Source organism: Bidens hawaiensis, unplaced genomic scaffold (assembly GCF_021521415.1).
Source record: "Bidens hawaiensis isolate Kalapana, Puna unplaced genomic scaffold, B.hawaiensis_p1.1 tig00003781_1, whole genome shotgun sequence".
NCBI lineage: Eukaryota > Viridiplantae > Streptophyta > Magnoliopsida > Asterales > Asteraceae > Bidens > Bidens hawaiensis.
Window position 1 is genome coordinate 1,394,643 of NW_027491218.1, and position 21,346 is coordinate 1,415,988.

The 21,346-nt window shown below is 39.0% G+C and overlaps 1 protein-coding gene across 1 annotated transcript; it reads right to left on the reverse strand.

Annotated features, from left to right (window-relative positions):
• Positions 1-2,090: 2,090 nt before the first annotated feature.
• On the reverse strand, positions 2,091-4,084 carry LOC143624410 (uncharacterized). The gene is made up of 3 exons (XM_077095077.1): positions 2,967-4,084; positions 2,774-2,851; positions 2,091-2,249 (listed from the first exon to the last, which is right to left on the reverse strand). Exons 1-3 carry the CDS (start codon positions 3,753-3,755, stop codon positions 2,244-2,246), a joined length of 873 nt encoding a protein of 290 aa, XP_076951192.1. The 5' UTR covers positions 3,756-4,084; the 3' UTR covers positions 2,091-2,243.
• Between the last annotated feature and the right edge of the window lie 17,262 nt (positions 4,085-21,346).

Sequence of the window (21,346 nt, forward strand, 5' to 3'; positions counted from 1 at the left end):
TATGATTATGTATATAGAAAAGTATGTTAAAAAGGTATGGAAGAAAGGGTACCGGACTCTAATAATATCCGAGGATGAAGGGTACCGGACTCTAATAATATCCGAGGATGAAGGGTACTGGACCCTAATAACATCCGAGGATGAAACGTCATGATGTTTTAAAAGACTATGTTTTATGTTTAAACAAATTTGAATGTTTGTTGTGGCAAGATTTGACAGTTTTGTAATATGTAATGGTTGAAGTTATATTCCGCGTAAAGTTTTAATTAACTCTGATATTTAGAACCGTGTTTATGAGTAAATCCAACACCAAATATAGGGTACCGGTAACGGGGCCTTACACAAACGAACACAAATAAAATCGGTATATAGAATAAGACCGATGTATTCATCAATGTGAATATTGAAAGCCATGAATCGAATGAACACGAACAAGGGCATATTCGTGTTCGTTTATTTAACTTTATAACTAATCGAACAAATATTTATGTTCATGTGCGTTTATTTAAAAATGGACATTTGTGTTCGTTTATGTTCGTTTGTTTAAAATCTAAACAAACATAACTAAACAAAGATAAACGAACATAAATAAACATATATGAACCAATGTGAATGAACACAAACAAACATAAACAAACTTAAATCCGAAAACACATAAAGGAACACAAATTAACAAATATAAAACCTTTAAGCAGATGACATATCCAGATAATATTTAATTATTTTCTATTAATACATAAACGAACGTTCGAGAAGGCCTCTGGAAACTAAACCTGAAGCCTCTAATCGTGACGTCTAAAATTACCGTTGTGCGAAGCCTTTATTGCATGGATCTCAGTTTGAAACCACCGACTTTTGAAACAACCTGAAGCCTGAATTGATCTTTTAATCCGTCATCTCGTATAAACATACCGCCACCTGAAACCCACCCACCCACCCACCTCACCTCTTATTTTGAGCTATAAATTGTTATCCTATCCTTCTTCTTGCAACTTTTGATTTGAGTTTTGAAGAGAGGTGACCCATACTATATGAATTAACCAGGATCCATGAAAAGGATCGAGAACCAACATCATTTAATAACATGATTCATTGTTGACCCCTCAGGGGCCAACCCACAAACACTTTTTCTTTGATCTATTCTTTAAGTATTTTCAAGTAGTTAACGTGTTAAATATGATTTTAATAAAGAGTTTGTAACAAACAAGAAAACATTGTTTGAATAATAAAAGATTTGGGAGAATTCATGCACTAAAACACATTAGATGAGTTTCAATACTTAAAATACCCAAGAAAGGACAATTTTTACAAACAAACGGTCATATGAAAGAACATTTTTTGATTATTTTTTTTACAAATAAACGACCCATATTGTGCTAAAATGTTCATTTTTGTATATTAAGGGGTTGTTTGGGATTCCTTATTTTACCTCCTTATAGCTTATAACTTATAACTTATAGGTTATAAGTTATTTGAGAAAGTTGGGTTTTCTGAGTGTTTAAATAATAAGTTACAACTTTGTAACTTATAAATTATAACTTAAATAAGTCATAATGAGGTAAAATAAGGAATCCCAAACACCGCCTAAGTATGAATCTTGTCGAGTCAACCCACAAACACTTTTTTCCTTTATTTATTTTCTAAGTATTTGTTGATGGTTATCATGTTGATTATGATTATAAGAAAGAGTTTATTACCAACAATAAACATTCTTTGGAAAATTAAAGATTTGGGAGAATTTATGCACTTAAAACACATTAGACGAGTTTCAATACTTTATTTAGATCGGTTATCCATAAAACATAACCTAATATCAATCCCACTTTACATGATCACACACCTTTTGAAAGATTCATTCATGATCCACTAGAAGTCTCCAAGGCTGACACACATGATGCACATACAACTAATACCCATTCCCAAACTGAAACATATTTTGAAATTAAAGCAAAATAATAATTACATAATGCCAATGATTGTGTAATTGTGTGAACATATTCTTAATATGTCACACTATGAAATCATAAGATTTAATAAAGCAAAATTAATAAACAAATTATATTCATTATTATTCAAATCAACTGAAAACGGTCAAAAGAGGAACTTGTAATATGAACATAATATGACTATTAAGAAAGCAAAATTAAAATGCCCAAATTTTAAACCTAAAAATTCACAATCAAATTGCAGAAATCAAACATAACATATTCCGGTTATCAGCAATCTTAGATGCATCTTTACTCCTATCTCTGCAAAAAATCAACAACATGGTTAAGAATATGAGTGCAAACGTGCCAAGCCACTCATGATCAGATCGTGAAATGAGAATAAAGGTGACAACAAGCCGACCCGGGATTGAGCTTTAAAAAAGCCAAAAATGAGCTGAGCTTTTCGATCTCGACCTAGGCCTCATAAAAAGCTTATTTAGTTATCGACCCCGAACTCAAGCCTTGTGTGAGAAGCTCGTTTAGTGTATTTGTAAGTTTTACCTCATCCAAACTTTTATATACTTATTTCACATTACAAAGCCGAGCTTTAGCCCACCTTTGGCTCATTTAATGTACCACACAAGCTCATATCGAGCTTAAACTTATTTAACTTTTTTTTTTCTTAAAATATCTAAAAGTAATTAAAAACTCATATAAATTAATTAATAAATAATAAACCGGTCAATCCCACGTTTGAGAAAAGAAAAACCTTGAAACAAGCCGAGCTCAAGCCCGAGTTCGGCTCCTTTAGAGATTACAACACATTAATGAATACATACGGTTACCTTTCCGGTGACGGTGTCATCAGGAACTCGGTAAAGGTCCGAGGTTATCTCCGACAACCAAAGTCCGGGAAACAAAGTCTGATCAGAAAAACAAATCAATACAACAGTGATTATTAATTTATTCATTATTGATTATCCAATGATTCATATACTTAATAATAGTAATAATAACAATGAATCAAATCTCACTTACATCTAAGTGTTTCTGAATATACCGCGGTCGCTTCTTCGGCTTTCGCGGCAATCTCCGGCCCGTCATCGCCGTGAAATCCTCCTCCAATTCCCGCCGCGTAAGCGAAACCGAAAATTTCGCCGTGCCGGCGATGACGTCACCACCACCGCCACCGTCACCGCCACCGACAACCTTATTATTATTATTATTATTACATTCAATTCTCGCCGGAGAAAAACTTTCTTTCCGATCATCACAATTTCCGTTGACCATATTATTATAATTATTATTATTAGCCTTACACGCAGCTCTTCTAGTCCTTAAATTCCACGGCTTCTCCGCCGGAGACGCTGACGTCATCACCGTCGTCGCCGCCGTGGCCGCCGCCGGAGACGGCGGCGACTCGACGGAAAATTTTCCTCGCAAAATCGCGTCTTTCATTTTACCCACTTCCGTTTGGAAATCAAACATAAGCTTCTCTCTAGTGGCTTCAATCTCGCCGTCGCCGGCTCCGGCAACCGCCTTCATTTTTTCCGACGAAGAAAACTTATTATTATTAATATTATAATCAGTGGATCGAAACCCACGTTCAGAATCATCTCGCCGGCGTGTTCCGATGACCAACCCAGTCTCCGGCGAGTTTTTCCGATCACCACCACCGGCCACGTCACCTTTCGAATCGACTTTCATACACCTCAAAACCTTCTGATTACCCCACTTCAAACACGGCAAATCGAAATTATGCAGCGGCTTTAACCTATCCATCTGTTGTTCATCCGACGGCTGACGTTTCTCGCCGGAAAATACCATCAAAAAACCTAATTCCGGTCACGAGGGTAAAATCGTAATTAATCACACCGCGAAAATGTTATGTTAATAATAATAATAATAATAATATGGAGTCAAGAGGGTGGAAGCAATTTAACGTTCGAGGTGGGAGGTGACTGGTGCTAACGTGCGCGGTGTGTGAGTTTTGTGCGCATTTTTGGTGTGAGGTGAAATGAGAGGCGACTGGATTTCAAATAAGAGGTGTGGTTTCATCCGTTGATGGGTTTGGATTGTGTGATCTCAGCCGTTGGATTAAGTTTTTTGGTTAATTGTTTTTTTTGGTTAGAGAATTAGGGATTCCCATTAGTTTAATATTGGGGGTGTTTGGTACAGAGAATGGAAATGGAGAGAAAATATAAATAGAAATGGAATTGTAGAGAAAGAGAATTGGTATGGAGAATGAGAATCATTTCTCTTGTTTGGTACACGAGAAAATAAACAGAGAACTCTACCATACCCAACCCCACCTCCACCCAACCTGACACCACTCACCACCGCAGCCCCACCACCAGCACCACCACCACAGCACCACCACCACAGCCCCACCACCACAGCCCCACACCACCAGCACCACCACCACAGCCCTTTTTTCAACCACAGCCCACCACCACCGGCTGCCGCCACCAAACCCCCTTCTTCAACCACAGTACACAAGAAATTAAAAAGATTCAAATTTTTGGAACATAAGATATAGAAAAAGGAGGCTCAGATCTGTCATCACTGCCTCTTTGGAGATTTTGTGGTGGTGGTTGTGGTGGCGATGATGATGATGATAATCAGAAGCCACCTGCAACCACCGCCGATTTCCACCACCACTGTCACCCACCTGCGACCACAATCAACCGGTTACCATCTCTGTGTTCACCACTGTGAACGGCGGAGACGGGGTGGTGGTTGCAGACTTGGAGACGATGTGGCGGTTGCAGACTTGGAGACGAGGTGGCGGCCAGAGACGGGGTGGTGGCCGGAGATGAGGTGGTGACATGCTATGAGGAGGCTGCTGAGAAATGGATTTCTCTTTGTTTTAAAGAGAAATGGAATTCTCTAGTTTTAGAGAAATAGAAAGAGAAATAGAAATGAAAAGTGGAAAACAAACAAAAGAAATATTTCTAATTCCATTTCTTCCCAATCAAATCCCTCTACCAAACACCCCCTTGTTTTAATAAGGTTTAAGTTTTGGATGGGGAAAGATTGATCCATGTACTTTACTGCTATTACAATTGTATCTTTTTAGAATTATCGTTATAATTTTGGTTAGAGTAAACTGTGATATTCTTCTATGTGGTTTGTCTAATATACGGTTTTAATTCAATAGTTTTAAATATGTGATTTTAGTTTCTGTGGTTTCATTTTACTTGCAATTAACTCTGACCTCACTAACCATGTTAAGTCTTGTCGTTAAACCCATCAGCGTGTCCCTTACGTGAGGGGCTGAGATGTATTTGGAGGGAAAAAGGACAAAACTACCCTTCACGTGAGGGACACGCTAATGGGTTTAACGATCATGCTTAACATGGTTAGCGGGGTCGGGTTTAATTCAAGTGTTAAAACCACAGAGACTAAATCACAAATTTGAAACTATTAGACTAAAACCAAAGATTTATACAAACCCTAATGACGAAAACCACAGTTTACTCTTTTGGTTAACTTGAGAATTGGGACGAAAAGATAGACTCGAATCAAAGATATATTCGGCACCCGAATTATTTGGGATGAGTGTTCGATTATAAGATTAGCTTAAAACAATTTGTCGTTTTTTGGTGAATATGATGGTAGGTAGGGATGGCAATGAGTCGGGTTGGGGTCGGGTTTATGTTGGTGCATAATGTCAGTAGTTCATAGTCTAGTGTCTGTAATCCAGTCTGTAATGTTAATTGTGTTTTGTTTATGTTTAAGCGAAGTTACTGACAAGTTCGCTTATCAGGCGAACTTGTTAGTCAAGCGAAGTTGTCGTGTATTTATACGCTAGGTCACGGCTTGTTTAGAGTTTTTAAGGTAATCGTATACAGACGTGTGTGAGTCGAGAGACGTGAGAACCAGAGAGTATTGAGTCTGTATTCAGTGATTATATCACGTGTTTCGGTTATAATATAACGTGTGTTCGTTTATTCGTATCGTGTGTTTGTTTGATTCGTGTTCTACGCTCGTGACAACCTACGCAGGGATTCCGCACCTGTGTAGATCGAGATATCCCGTGCAGATCCATCCAGGGAACCTACAATTGGTATCAGAGCTATTGCTCAATTGTGTGGTTCGGGATATTCACGCGGGTGTAGAAATCGTCCTGTTTCGACTATTCGCGGGACGTGTTTTCTGTGTTTTTGTGTCATTCTTACCTCCTACCATCGTATTCAACCCTTTACACCGTCAAAAACCTCGAAAAACCCAGAAATCAGATATGTAGAAACTTCGTGTTCATCAGGCGAAGTTGCCGTCACTGTTCGTAGGGTTTCGGCGAAGATATAAGGTTAAGCGAAGTTATCCACAATTTCGCCTACCTTCTCAAGTTCGCCTAACTCAAGCGAAGTTCTCTACAACTCCGCCTACCTCCTAAGTTCGCTTACCTCAAGCGAAGTTAAGAATCAGCGAAGTTAAGACTTAAGCGAAGTTATCCGTAACTTCGCCTACAGTACTTTTCAGAAGAAATTTTTTTTTGTTTTTCGGGTTTCTTAGTTTTTGAGAAAGATGTCGTCAATTAACATCTCAGAGTTAGTTAAGATGGAAGTAGAAGCAGGGTCAGCTACTAAGGCCCCAAAGTTGCTTAAAGGAACCGACTTCGTTGCTTGGAAGGATCGGTTCGAACAATATGTCAAGTACCAGGATGCGAAAATGTGGGTATGCATCCAGGATGGTTATATTCCACCAACTATGGAGTACGAAGGTCGTGATCAGATCAAAAAGTACAGCAAAATGGAAGAAGAAGAGAAAAAGATGTATGAGGCCGAGAGCAAGGCTCATGCTGCTATCACTATGGCTCTTCCACAAGAGATCCTTCATACTTTTAGAAAGTACAAGACAGCAAGAGAGCTTTGGGAAGCTCTTGAGAACCGGTTTGAAGGAAATGTGGGAATCCGTGCTTCGAAGATCAAATTGCTCAAAACTCAATTCTCGGTCTTCAAGTATCTGAAAAACGAATCACTTGATGATATCATCACCAGATATTATCATCTGATGACTGAACTCAACAACTATTCAATTGCATACAAAGAAGATGAGATTGTTGAGAAGCTTCTTGATGCTCTCCCACCAAAATGGGAGATGTATACTGTGTTGATGAGAGAAAATAAAGACTTTGCTGACTATGACCTTGAGACAGCAGTTAACAAGCTCCGAACCTTTGAGCTTAACATGGTTAGAAAGGAGACACCTACGGATCAGGTTCAAGATCCAGGTATGTATGGTGCTAAAGTCAACTCTAGTTCAGGTTCGAAGACTGAATCAGCTGCCTACTACTCGAAGGGAGAGTCGGGCGCCAACTCATCACATGAGGGGCATGTGTCAGTCAACACGAATGGTGATGTTTGCTTTGTAGCAGGTGGATCTAGTGCATCTAAACCGCAAGCAAGCAAGAGTAGTTGCTCTTCAAGTATTCCTAGCAACAACTACTCTAAGATGCCTATGAGTGTCAAATCTGCTGAAGAGCAGTTTGCTCTCTATGCTTCTTTTATTGCTTCCTATGAGAACTACATTCAGGGGAAGATTGTTGATCCAGCTATGTTGGATGAAGACTATGACCAGATTGATGCTGATGATCTGGAAGAAATGGATCTGCAATGGCAGATGGCTATGATCGTGAGAAGAGTGAAACGGTTTATGAAAAAGACCGGAAGAAAGTTTGTCGGTGGAAGGCCAGGGTTTGACAAGACGAAGGTAAGATGCTACAACTGTCAGCAAAACGGCCACTTTGCTAAGGAGTGCAGAAATGAGCGTGTAGAACGTGGTCAAGGCAAGTCTACACGGCATAATGGGGGTAGTAAAGATTATAGTGCCATGATTTCCAGAGAAGATGGTGAATATTACTGGAACCTGCATTCTGAAGAAATCTTTGAACAGGCAAATTTGGCGAATGTGGAAAATGAAGAAAGTGAGAAAGCTACTGGAGAAGAAAAAGCTTTCATGGCTGATGCTAAAGACCAGCTCTCCGAGGTATGTTCTAAACCTACTTGTTCTAAATGTGAAAACTTGTCTGAGCAATTAGAAACTATAACTGATCAGTATGTTAGTTTGGATGCTGAGTTTAAAACTCTAAAAGAAGATCATCATTTTACAAAAGCAAGAGAAAATAGCTATAAAGTTAAAATAAAAGCTTGTGAAAAAGATATTAAAAGTCTAAAAGCAAAACTTGCTGAAAAAATTCAAGTGATTGATCTAAGCTATGAAGTTTTGGAAGAAAAAACCAAACTAATAGCTGAAAGAGAAAAACAGATTGCTGATCACCAGGTGAAAGTGGTGGAACTGAATAAAAAACTTGAGCAGTTCAGAAATTCCTCTGCTATTCTTGATCACATTGTTAGTGATCAAGGTTCCTCAGTTAAGAGGGGAGGAATTGGTTATCATGAGGTTCCACCACCTTATAATCACAATTACACTTTTAATCCTAGTAATCAGAAATCTGTTGACTTTGAGGTTGTTCAGACAGTTCCAATTAAGGTAACTAGTAAAGAACCAGATGTTAGTAGAGGCGAAACAAGTCCGCCTGTGTCAAGTGTTAAAATTTCTGTTCCGAGTCCGGTCTCATCAGATTCGGATAAGTCATTCGAGTCGGGTAAGACAAAGGAGGAGGTTGTATTACCAAATAGTGGAGAGAAAGATAAAACAACTAAAAAGAGTTCTCCGCTAAACCCTTATGTCCCACCATATGTGAGACGAACGGGCGGTAGTACAGCCTCGACATCCAAAACAACTGTTGAAAAGAAAGTTGAGCATATGTGTTGTTTTAGGTGTAATCAATTAGGGCACCTAGTTGCAGATTGCCCTCTGAAGCAGCGATTCAGAGGTGTGAGGCATACCAAAACTGAGACTAAGCCTAATGGTAATTATAATACTGGTAAAAGTGAAAACCATTCAAAATTCAGAAATCAGACTAACTCAGGTTTTCAAAGAAACCAATCTCAGTTTCACACTGTTGATAACCAAACAGTAAGTTATAATTCTTTCAATTCACAAAGGTTTGGAAGGCCTCACAATCAATCTACAAGGAGGTATACTAATAGGACTTACAGGAATTATACAGAGACTAACTTTGGAAAGCCAAAGTTCGGGATGTATAGATCCAAGACCAATTGGTCTTAGGTCCCTAGATTCTAATCTTTTGCTTTAATCATGCAGGAACAGTTGAACAGGGCTGCCAATAATCTTTGGGTTGTGGATAGCGGCTGTTCCCGGCACATGACAGGTAACAAAATCTTGTTACACGATTTGAAACCTGTTCAAGGAGGGAGAGTGAGCTTTGCTGGAGAAAGTGGAGGCAAGATTACAGGAATGGGAACGGTGTCTAATGGAAAGATGACTCTAGAGAAAGTAAACTTTGTCGAAGAATTGAAGCACAATCTGCTGAGTGTGTAGCAGATCTGTGATAAGGAGTACACTGTACATTTTACAAAGAATGAGGCGATTGTGTTGCATCCTGGTTTTCAGATACCAGAGGAGTGGATTGTGATGAAGGCTCCACGTGAGAGGAATACGTATATTATGGATATGAGGTCGACTGAAATGGCCACGGAAGAATCATGCCTTATGACAAAAGCGAGCGAATCGGAGTCCGAATTGTGGCATAGGAGAATGGGGCACATTCATCTTCGGAAGATGAACCACATTGTCAAGAATGGACTTGTGCTGGGCGTTCCCTTGAAAAGTTTCAACTTTGAAGACAAATGTCTAGCATGCAAGAAGGGAAAGCAGCACAAGAAATTCCATCACACCAAGAAGGTCAATTCTATTGTCAGTACTCTAGAATTGCTTCACATGGATCTCTTCGGTCCCGTGAATGCAAAAAGTCTATGAGGTACTTCTTATTGCTTGGTGATCACTGATGATTACTCACGATATTCGTGGGTATATTTCCTGAAATCAAAAGATGAAACGGCTCAGATGGTGAAGAATTTGATTACCAAAGTTGAGAACGTTATGGATAAAAGGGTTAAGTTCATCAGGAGTGACAATGGAACGAAGTTCAAGAATTATGAAATGGAGATCTTCTGCCTTCAGAAAGGGATTGAGCACCAGTACAGCGCTCCGTATACTCCGCAACAGAATGGAGTGGCTGAGAGGAAGAATAGAACGTTAATTGAAGGAGCCAGAACTATGCTGGCTGATTCGAAGCTTCCTGTGGTGTTCTGGGCTGAAGCTGTTGCTACAGCCTGTTATATCCTGAATAGAGTCTTGACTGTTAAAAGACTTAATAAAACGTGTTATGAGCTTATGCATGGGAGGAAGCCCAACTTGAGTGGTCTTGAACCATTCGGGTCCCATTGTTCGATTTTAAAGACAAATTCTAAATTTGGTGAAGTAGCCGATGAAGGAATCTTAGTCGGTTATGTTGTTGGGACTCCCAACAGACGTGTCTTTAATACATCGACCGGCAAGGTTGAGGTGGTGTGTAACACCGATATCACAAGTTACAAACCGCCAAAACCAAGCAACGGACCTGCTGAGTTTTTCGACTATGATAGACTTTTTAAGTCTTTTAACATACCTTATTTGGATAGTGCAGAAGTAGAAGAAAGATTTGCTACGAAGATGATCCTTGATGAGGAAGAAAATCTAGTGCAAAGACAGCTGTTTGACAAATGTCAACCTTCCTCATCAAATGCTATCGATACCCCTGCTGCCTCTCCTGAAGAAGAATTTTTCAATCCGTTTCACTCTCAGCAAGGAACAACCATTGACGATCTTCTAACTTGGAAGACAATTTGCATGTCGGTTCGGTTCCGACCACGAGAATTCATAAAGATCACCCTTTGGAGAATGTGATTGGTGATGTGTCCTCCGGTGTACAAACAAGACGTAGCTTGAATGAGCACACCTGTGTTTACACAAGCATTAAGGAGACAGGCATAATCAACGAATGCTTGTACACCTGCTTTATCAGCCAGATTGAACCAAAGAATTATCCAATGGCTCTAAAGGACAGCTCGTGGGTCGAAGCCATGCAAGAAGAGCTGGCTCAATTCAAGAAAATAGAAGTTTGGACTTTGGTTGAAAAACCAAAGAATGTGCATGCGATAGGCACAAAATGGGTTTTTAAGTGCAAGAGAGATGAGAAAGGGATTATTATAAGAAACAAGGCGAGGCTAGTCGTTAAAGGTTTTAATCAACAAGAGGGGATTGATTATAATGAAGTGTTCGCTCCAGTGGCAAGATTGGAAGCCATTAGATTGTTTTTGGCATTTGCTGCTTATAAGAAGATGAAGGTATTTCAGTTAGACGTGAAAAGTGCGTTCCTAAATGGGAAAGTTGATGAGGTTGTGTACGTTGAGCAACCTCCGGGTTTTCCTGACCCAGACTTTCCAGACCACGTGTACAAGTTAAGCAAGGCGTTGTATGGACTACATCAGGCACCTCGTGCCTGGTACTCAACCTTATCAGATTACTTGCTTGAAAATGGGTTTGAAAGAGGGAAGATAGATAGCACGTTGTTCTTCAAGAGAGAAGGAAGCGACTTCCTGCTGGTGCAAGTCTACGTGGATGACATTATCTTTGCTGCATCAAAAGTCTCCATGTGTCAGGAGTTTGAGGCCGTCATGAAGAAAAGGTTTGAAATGAGTGCTATGGGTGAACTAACTTTCTTTTTAGGATTGCAGGTTGATCAGAAGAAGGATGGGATGTTCATTCATCAGACCAAGTATGTCCATGATGTGCTCAAACGCTTCAAGATGGAGGACAGCACTCCATTCGATACTCCAATCTGCGTCAACCATAAATTGGGTGCTGAGACAGACAATGACGCAGATGTGGACCCAACTCAGTATCGGGCTATTATAGGTTCTTTAATGTACTTAACTGCTTCTAGGCCTGATATTATGTTTGCTGTTTGTCTTTGTGCTCGTTTTCAGGCAAACCCAAAGGAATCTCACATGAAGGGTGTGAAGAGGATCTTGCGATATCTCAAAGGCAAACCTAAGCTGGGGTTGTGGTACGCGAAGGGAGGAGACTTGGAGTTGGTAGCTTACACAGATTCTGATTATGGAGGGTGCAATCAGAGTCGGAAGTCAACTACTGGAGGATGTCAGTTTCTAGGAGGCAGATTAGTGTCCTGGCAATGCAAGAAGCACACATCAGTCGCCATTTCAACATGTGAGGCAGAATACATGGCAGCATCCAACTGCTGCTCCCAGGTTCTGTGGATTCAACAACAGTTAAGCGACTATGGTCTGAATTTCTCACTTACTCCAATTTGTATTGATAACACTGCTGCGATCTCAGTAACTAATAATCCCGTAAAGCATAGTAAAACTAAACATATTGACATACGTCATCATTTTATACGGGATTCTGCTGAGAAGAAACTGATTGTGCTTGAAAAGGTGGATACGCTTGATAATTTCGCTGATTTATATACTAAAGCGTTTGACAAATCAAGATTTCAAAACCTTGTTGAGTTGAATGGGATGATCAATCCCGAGTAACCATGCTTTTTGTGCATATATATATATAAAAAAATGTCACTATCGCTTAAAATTATGTCGGTTACCTCAGTTTGAAGGACATATCCTCGGATATGTTTGGTCCTCATTTTCTACTTGTAGAGATGAGGGTTGCCATTAACCAGATGACTGAAAGTGACCGGGGCGATTATGATGTCTTTTTATTCTTTCGCTGAAAATTAGTCGATCATACTTAGTTAGAAGGGCACATACTTGTATGTGGTCGGTCCAGCTAATCCATTGGATTCGCAGGATAACCGTTTACCTGAAGACTTTGAACTGATCGGGGCGATTGAAGTCAAAATTTTTTTTTAGGGAAATGAAATTATTTTTCAAGTCTACTACTTCGTAAGAAGTTCTGTTACTATGTTTTAACAGAAAATTGATCCAACATTGGAAAATGATAGATTTACTAATTCTGTGTGCTTAACTAGTGAAGTTATTAGGCTTAAAAGGCTTTAGAACAGTCATTGTATGTCATGGTAGCTTTTTATGGTGCGTAAAAGTAGATGTGATACAAACTAAATCTACTCGATTTTACGTGGAAACTCCTTAAGAGTTTTGCATGTCTTCATATATATCTTTCCGAATGATAGGCAGAAAAGCGATTACCCAGTCATACACGAGCCCGTAAGTGTTCTGATTCCCGTAAAGATAGTGTGTGAAGAAACTGCAGTGATCCAGATTCGGGCTTGCAGTTGTTTACTACTCTGATGTCTATGTAAATATTTATCGTAAAATAAAAAATAAAAAAAAACCCTTATGAGTTATTGAAACATTCTAGAGCTGACAATGTCAAGACTTCTCAATCATGGAGTAAGAAAGAGAACGGGAAGCAGATGAAGAGTACTTACAAACTTAATCAGACACTATGGGATGAAGTCAATTCGGGGTGACTTGGGGAAAGCCAAATACGCTTTGAGAATAGATAGGAGGCATCATAATCTCTGAGTTGTTGCCCACTTAATTTTTGAGCTTAATTGAACTTAACTCGTATCACAGAAACGATGAAAACCATTTTAAGTTATTTACCTGCTTACAACCAGTTTCTTTATGTCATAATACAGCTAAACACGGATCTATGTGACAGTCACGTAGTTAGTATGATTCCTGTTCGGATCTTTTCTAAAACGTAGTAGTCCCTGTCGAGACTGAAATTTGATCCCTTGTACTTTAATTTTTTAAAGTTTTTCGTACTTAGGTAGTTTATGATTTTATAACTGGTTACTTGGACTTGATCGTGTCATTTAATTTTTAAAGGGAAGTTTTTAAAACTTAATTGCAAAATGTTCAAACTATAGGGGTTTATTTTGTAAAATCGGCGAACTTGTGAATAACTTCGCCCTAGGCGAAGTTATCCACAATTTCGCCTGTGTAACTCCGCCCCTATATAAAGAATACTTAAGGTCAAACAGTTCATTATTTTCTGAAATTCGGCGAACTTATTCTCTCGATTAATCCAGCGAACTTGTCCGTTTTCCAGCGAACTTATCGTTTTTTTTTCGATCCTTGTGCTTATTTTTCCAGTTTCCGTTTCGATTTCAAGGTGTGTGTTGTCATTATATCGTATAATCCTTGTTCTCCGATGTTAATCAATGGTCGTTTCGACCCGGTTATGGACCTCGGACCGTCGGACCGTTCAATCGGATTTTTCAAAAATTGTTTTACGTGGTTCTAATCAGTTTGATCGTCTAAATAACCTTAAAATCATGTGTTTCGGACCCTTCAATCGTCAAACTAACCATGAAACATCAGATTTCCGAGTTTGAATCTGCTTACTGTCGCCGATTCATATTCAGGCGAACTTATAGGTTAAGTGAAGTTATCCGTAACTTCGCCTAAGGTTTAACTTCGCCTGATAATGAATTATGCAACAGTATATGAGGCGATGTTGTGGTTAGGCGAAGTTATCATTAACTTCGCCTGGACCTTTTACTTAAAAGTTAATAGACGAAGTTACAGTTGAAGCGAAGTTGTTTACCAACTTCGCCCCACCTTTAACTTCGCCTATACAGAATAATCACAACTTCGCTCATGGTAACAGGCGAACTTGTGGTTTGCCTTGACGGTCATCTAACTTGATCTGTTTGTTGCAGTATGGCTGCAGTAGCAGGTGCTGGAGGTGCTGGAGGAGATGATGGAGGAGATAATGAGAGATAATTCTTTCCGGGTCATAACATGTATATCACACTTGACCCAGACGCGAGTGGAGTAGATGATTTCCGCGAAATCATCACATTCCTGCTACGCTCGCGGATATTCTACGCCATTACGACAACTCTGCCGATTTCCTTGCCCAACATTGAGGATTTCTGGCAGACGGTGGAATATGACTGCCGCGTCGACCCCCCGGTGATGCGTGCAACGGTAAATGGTCAGGATGTTCAGTTCTCGTCTGAACAAATCCGGGTGGCTTTGCAATTCGGAGAGGAGACGAGGGACGACCCGACAGAGTTTGTTGCTCCGTTCCGTGATGGAGCATTTCTACGAATGGGATATTCTGGTCCCTTGGGGGATACACAAAGAAGGAAAGGTTTCTTGCTCGATCAGTGGCGCTTCCTCATGCACGTAATGATTGTTTGCATGTCAGGGAGGAAGGCGGGCACTGACGGGATGGGCGCGACCTTGCAGTCGGCGATGACTGCTCTGACTTATAACAAGCGTTACAGCTTGAGTCAGATGGTCTTCTATGAGATTGATCGACAGCGAAGGGCGATGGGGCGTGAGAGATTCATCATGTATCCAAGATTTCTCCAAATGATCTTGAATCATGTTGCTCCCACGTTGCCTCAACGTCGCCCTATCAGATACGTGGAGAGTGTGAACAAGCGTATCTTTGCTCAATGTAGAACTTCGAGTACTAGAAGCAAGCCTGAACTGCGTCCTAGGCATACTCCACTGTTTGGGTATTTAATCAACCCGGAGTATGTTTCTGCTAATGGGGACGAGTTTAGAGATCCTCAAACACAACAGGCGGGAGCACCTCAAGACGTACCTGCTGCGCCTGTTGTGACAGCTGAAGAAGAGGTAGACCTTGACGCTGCTTTTGGCGGCCAAGGATTTTTTGACATGGACCGAGTTGATCTTCAAGAAAATATACAGGTCTCGGCTCCACAGAGTACGGGAGTAAATGTTACTAGAGCAGCTACGACGGTGGATGACTCAGATTTTGATGATGTAATGGATGAGGCAAGACGTATGATGGTGACTCAAGAGAGGACGTATGGGAAGAGAAAGAGGACAGATTACAACAGTGAGTCAGAAGAAGAAGAAGACATTCATAAGTTTATCAGACGTTCAAGAAGGGACAGGACAGGTGCAGGTAGGGGAGCTGGTGAGAGCTCTAGAGTCATACGTTTCGCTCCGCCCGCACTGTCCGGTATGTCAATTGTCCATACACCATTACAGGTCACAAGGCCAAGCGCCACGGACGTTCCCGTGGTGGCTACATCATCATCTGTTGGCCTCCCATCCATCACACTCCAGCTGACGACTCCAGATATTGTATCGTTGCCGCCTCCAACGCTTACTCCGTCGGAGGTTGTTGCACAGGTTATTGAGTCGACAGTGGTTCACACTGCAGGGTTGTCGGTCACGATACCACCTGCGGTTACGTCCACAGCTACTTCTGATGTCCCGGTTTCATTCGAAATCCCTCCTCAGTATACTCAAGACATATCTCACATGAGGTTCGATTTCGATGCAACCCTATCAGACTCGGAAAGAATAGCTGCACTAGAGCGGGTCGTGGCAGAGCAATCTAGGATATATCTTATCCAGACCCAGGCTATTCAGCGCCTAGTAGCAGAAAATCAACTACAGTCGTCCCTCTTGGTTGAACATGGAAAAATTATAGATGCTATGAAGGAGTTCTTGGCATCTCAGGGGGAGACGAGCTGTAAAGGCGACGAGCTCAGGACAAAGAAGAAGAATGACAGAGACGATGATCCCAATGCATCGAAAGGTGCAGGTGGTGAGTTGCCAAGAACTACTCAAGCTCTTGGGACAACCACAGCTCAGGGGGAGTCTGCAGGTGCAGCTGGCGGTTCTGGTGGTGATGAGGTGGTGATGGTAGATGACGAGGAGATGGGAGATGATGTGATCGATGCCTTGAAGGAGTTGGATGATGATATGTTAGATGTTGATGATGTGTGTGATGATGATGTGCTGCCATTAGAAGAAATTGAGAAGATTGGTGCACAGATAGTGATAGAAGATGATGTTGAAGAAGGTGAAATTGTAGAGGAGAATGTTGAGCACGAGCTTCCAACCGATGAGAAGTCGAATGTATGTGAAGATACAGTAGTTGATGATACAGAATGGGAGGAGCAGCCTAGATGGAAGGAAGGCTATGCTCATTGGTTTATCAAAACGAAGAAGCCAGTGGTACCTACAATGTTCAAGAAAAGTTATAATATTAAAGGGTACGCTGAGTCAAAGAAAGGCATCATCTGTTGGGTATATGATGAACAGCTAAAAGTGTTCGTGGTGAAAAGATATGATGGGATCCAATACTTTAAGAGGACGTTGAGATCTCTAAATACCTTACCTGAGTGTGAGGTAAAGGATTTGGCCAGACTGGGGTTGATTAATAGAAGTGATGATAATATGGCCAGAGTTATTGGGAAGATAGTATGGAAAGAAAGTATTAAAGAGAAAAAGTTTGAGTTGTTAAAACCACAGAAAGGGAAATTAGTTGAAGATACTGAAAGAGGAATGAGAGCAGATGGCAAACCTTGGATGGTGATGAAATATAAGCCGATTCGGTGTTTGAAAGAGGTTCCAATGAAGATTATGCCTCAAGATGTGCTGAAAGATCTGAAATGGTGGTATGTGGATTGCCAGACTGCTGAAGCCGTGATGGAAGACGAAGACGAACAAGAAGTGCTAAGAGTGTATGATCCGATGCATCTTTTTAATTTATCTAAAGCTGATCTGCAGGTGTTAAACGAGAAGAAGATATTCTATATTCCTGCTTGGAAAGGCGAAGCGAGGAAATATCAGCGAGTAGTCACGGTCTGTGTAAGAGAGGGAGTGCATGCATGAAGATTACAAGACAAGTGCTTAAAGATAAAGATATGAAGCTACTGCCAAGGGGGAGTCTGTTGGTGCATAATGTCAGTAGTTCATAGTCTAGTGTCTGTAATCCAGTCTGTAATGTTAATTGTGTTTTGTTTATGTTTAAGCGAAGTTACTGACAAGTTCGCTTATCAGGCGAACTTGTTAGTCAAGCGAAGTTAGCAACAACTTCGCCTGAACATATCAGGCGAAGTTTTCGTGTATTTATACGCTAGGTCACGGCTTGTTTAGAGTTTTTAAGGTAATCGTATACAGACGTGTGTGAGTCGAGAGACGTGAGAACCAGAGAGTATTGAGTCTGTATTCAGTGATTATATCACGTGTTTCGGTTATAATATAACGTGTGTTCGTTTATTCGTATCGTGTGTTTGTTTGATTCGTGTTCTACGCTCGTAACAACCTACGCAGGGATTCCGCACCTGTGTAGATCGAGATATCCCGTGCAGATCCATCCAGGGAACCTACAGTTTAGGTATTTTCAAACTCATACCCGGTTATTAAAGTTCGTCAAGGGTTCCAAAATAAACATATCAAGACATGGCAACACCCGAGAACTTGAGTGAAAGCAGTTGTTTAAAAGGAGTTTCTAACTTAACACTTTTTGGATGTGGATCCTTATTTAAGGGACCAATAATTTTGTTTGTTTTCATGGATTTTTGCATGTGAATATTGACAAAGGGTTGTCATTAACTTAGGGAACACAAGGGCTTTGAAACAGATTCAAATTGGAGAAGAGACGTCACCAGAATGGACATCATGAAACTTGAAATACAGCTATAAAATCAATCAAACAAAAGTTGTTAAACTATGATTTTCATTTCAACTTAAAATAAAATTTGGATAAATGACTGCTTACATCTAGTTTCATCATAACATCTAGTTATAATAGAAATTTGGATGAATAATTACTTACGATATGAACAAGCAACATGTTATACAGATGATGATGATGATGATGATGATGATGAACATTCTTTCTTACTTTTGTTCCATGCCGATTACAGACAATTTGCATTCGGAAGGAGAAAACCATAACCAAAAGCAATGTTGGCGACCACCACAAAAATTTAAGGATACTTATAGAAGTAAGGTTTTAATAAATATTAACAATTGTCATTAATAAATAATAACACCCAACAACTTTTTATACCAAATGTATTAAATATTCATTAAAAACCTTAACATAATGCATTTATGAATAATCAACTGAATTTAATGGGATGATAACTCCTTATATTATTTTTAAATATGAATTTTGTTATAAAAAAACTCTGGATAAAAATTAGCAAGTAACTAGATAAGTCGTTTCTAGCATATATAGAAGAATCGGTAACACGCTATAATGTACTATACCCATATTGTCCTCCAACCTGTACTGCATAACAATTTATCTTGAACATGCCAACACTAAAACACATGGACCATATCAGCTATACCTAGGGCTGGCAATACGTGACTTAACAGGTTTAACAGGTAAGAATCGACGCGCGTAACACAAAAATTAAACTTGAATACGACTCATTTAACTACTTTATATGTCATAACTATAAGACAGTTTTATGTTTTAAGTACCAATATGAGATAATGAGGGAGTCTAACATACTAATTTCAATTATTTAAGAAAATAAAAAAATCACATACCGCACTTTTTGATTAACAAGTATTATCGTGTTTTTAGCACGTACCCAATTGCCAGCCCTAGCTATACCCAAGGCCGAATAACCTCTTTAAGTTCTTTGTACCAAACCAATTATATTATATTATCATAAGATATAAAATTATTCAATAAAATGTTGGAAATTGTAAAAAAAAAGTTATAAAATTGTGAGAAAAGGTATGTTTTGATTGCTTCCTACTTGAGCCCGCTAAACCCATGAAAAATGACAAAGCCATGAAATTTTTTTCAATGAATTTACTATATTTAGATGATGCAATATCACAGGGCACTAGGGCAGGACAAAAAAATATGTTTTGATTTTGTCATGTGTTAATTTTCTAGGTGACGCCCAATCATTCTAGGTGACGCCCACTACATGACCTCCTTTAATATTCAAAATTTGCTATAAAATTATGTTTTGATTTTGTCATGTGTTAATTTTCTTATTTTGGGTTATGATGATTTAGTAGTTGTCCACGTTTAAGGAAAAATAAAAAAACACACTAAACTATTCAGAAATTAAGAAGATTATTTGCTAATTTTTTGATATATATACCGTAAAATAATCGTAGAAGTATGATGACGGATGATAGTTTTCTTCAGTATTGATAATGTATTATACAACTACGTTTGTAACATATACAAATATAGTTAGTGAAGCTTGACTCTATACACCATGATCTCATCCAAGTGTCATCACTTCTTATTCTAGTCCAATGTCGCGACTTTACATGTTTCTCCTATTGTTCACGTTGTTTGCCCCAACAAGTATACAGACTTTCATAAATTTTATAATCTTAAGTCAAAAGAGCAAAAAATCATATAATATATTGGTTGTCACTATACAACTAGCATATAACACGTTCAAGTATATGTGTTCATGTATGTTTTAATAGTGTAACATTATCGGTTTTGTTTTATATAAATTACCAAATTGGTAATATTAACGCTGTAAATAAACAAGTGAGCTTTGACTGATGTAGGTTAGCAAAACTACAAAAGCCCTTTTGCAGCGTGTTGTTCTACGTACTTCACTCCTTTATTCGTGTCCTTAAAACTGCTAAGTCAGGTATTAAGTTCTAATTTGCTTCACAATGTAATGGTTTATGCTACTTTTTATTCAATAGTTCTGGGCTTTAAAAAAACCCAAAAAAAAAACCTTATATGTCGGTAGAGAAAGTTAAGGCAAAAAAAACACACACAAGAGACTCACGAGCAGGAGAAAGTTTACATATATTAAATTCTCTCAATCCATTCATTAATAAAATAGGTACATTAAATAAATAAACAAACTTGCACGTAAAGAAAATGAAACTACCCTGTCCAAATTTATGCTATGAACAACCAACATGTTACAAACGATAACTAACATTGTTTATAAACAAGGCTCTCCTGATAAACAAATTCGGACATACAAGAGACATAAATCACATTTCTTTGGATTCCTTTTCTTCAACATCATAAATCGCAAGCCGTTGTCGGTTAACTTCCAAAAGCACCAATTTCCTCCATGACTCCTTCACTCCATATTCTCCCATCACCCAAACATCCACAAATGTGTAGCCATGCCAATGAGGGCACACAAGGGTTTGGAAACAGATCTAAATTGGAGTAGAGACTTTACTAGCAAGCGTGAGAGAATATATTGTAGCATCTCCTTGAACTTGTCATCCCTATGTCAATCCATGAAATACGATTTGCAAAATCAATCAAACAAAAATAGTTAAACGCCATGAATTTTAAATCAACTGGAAAAATTCAAGAATTTGGATAAAATGATTGCTTACATTATGAACAAACAACATGTTATATAAACGATTAGCATTCTTGTTTTTGTCCCGTGCATGATGATGCCAATTGAAAACGATTAGCATTCGAAAGGAAAAAAACCATAACGGAAAACAGTGTTGCAACTAAACCACTCTTTTCTTTCAATTGTAGTAGAGAAATTGTATTATATGATCATAACTTATATTCAATATATATATATGATGGACGTATATTCTAGAATATATATATAATCAATTGTCATTAATAAATAATAACCTCAACCTACCTTTTGTATTAAAAATGTTAAATGTCCGTTAAAAACCCCAACCAAATGCATTTATAAATAGTCAAACAAACTTTATGGAATAATAATTTTTTTATATTCTTTTAAGGCAAATTTTGTTGTAAAAAGAAAAACTCCA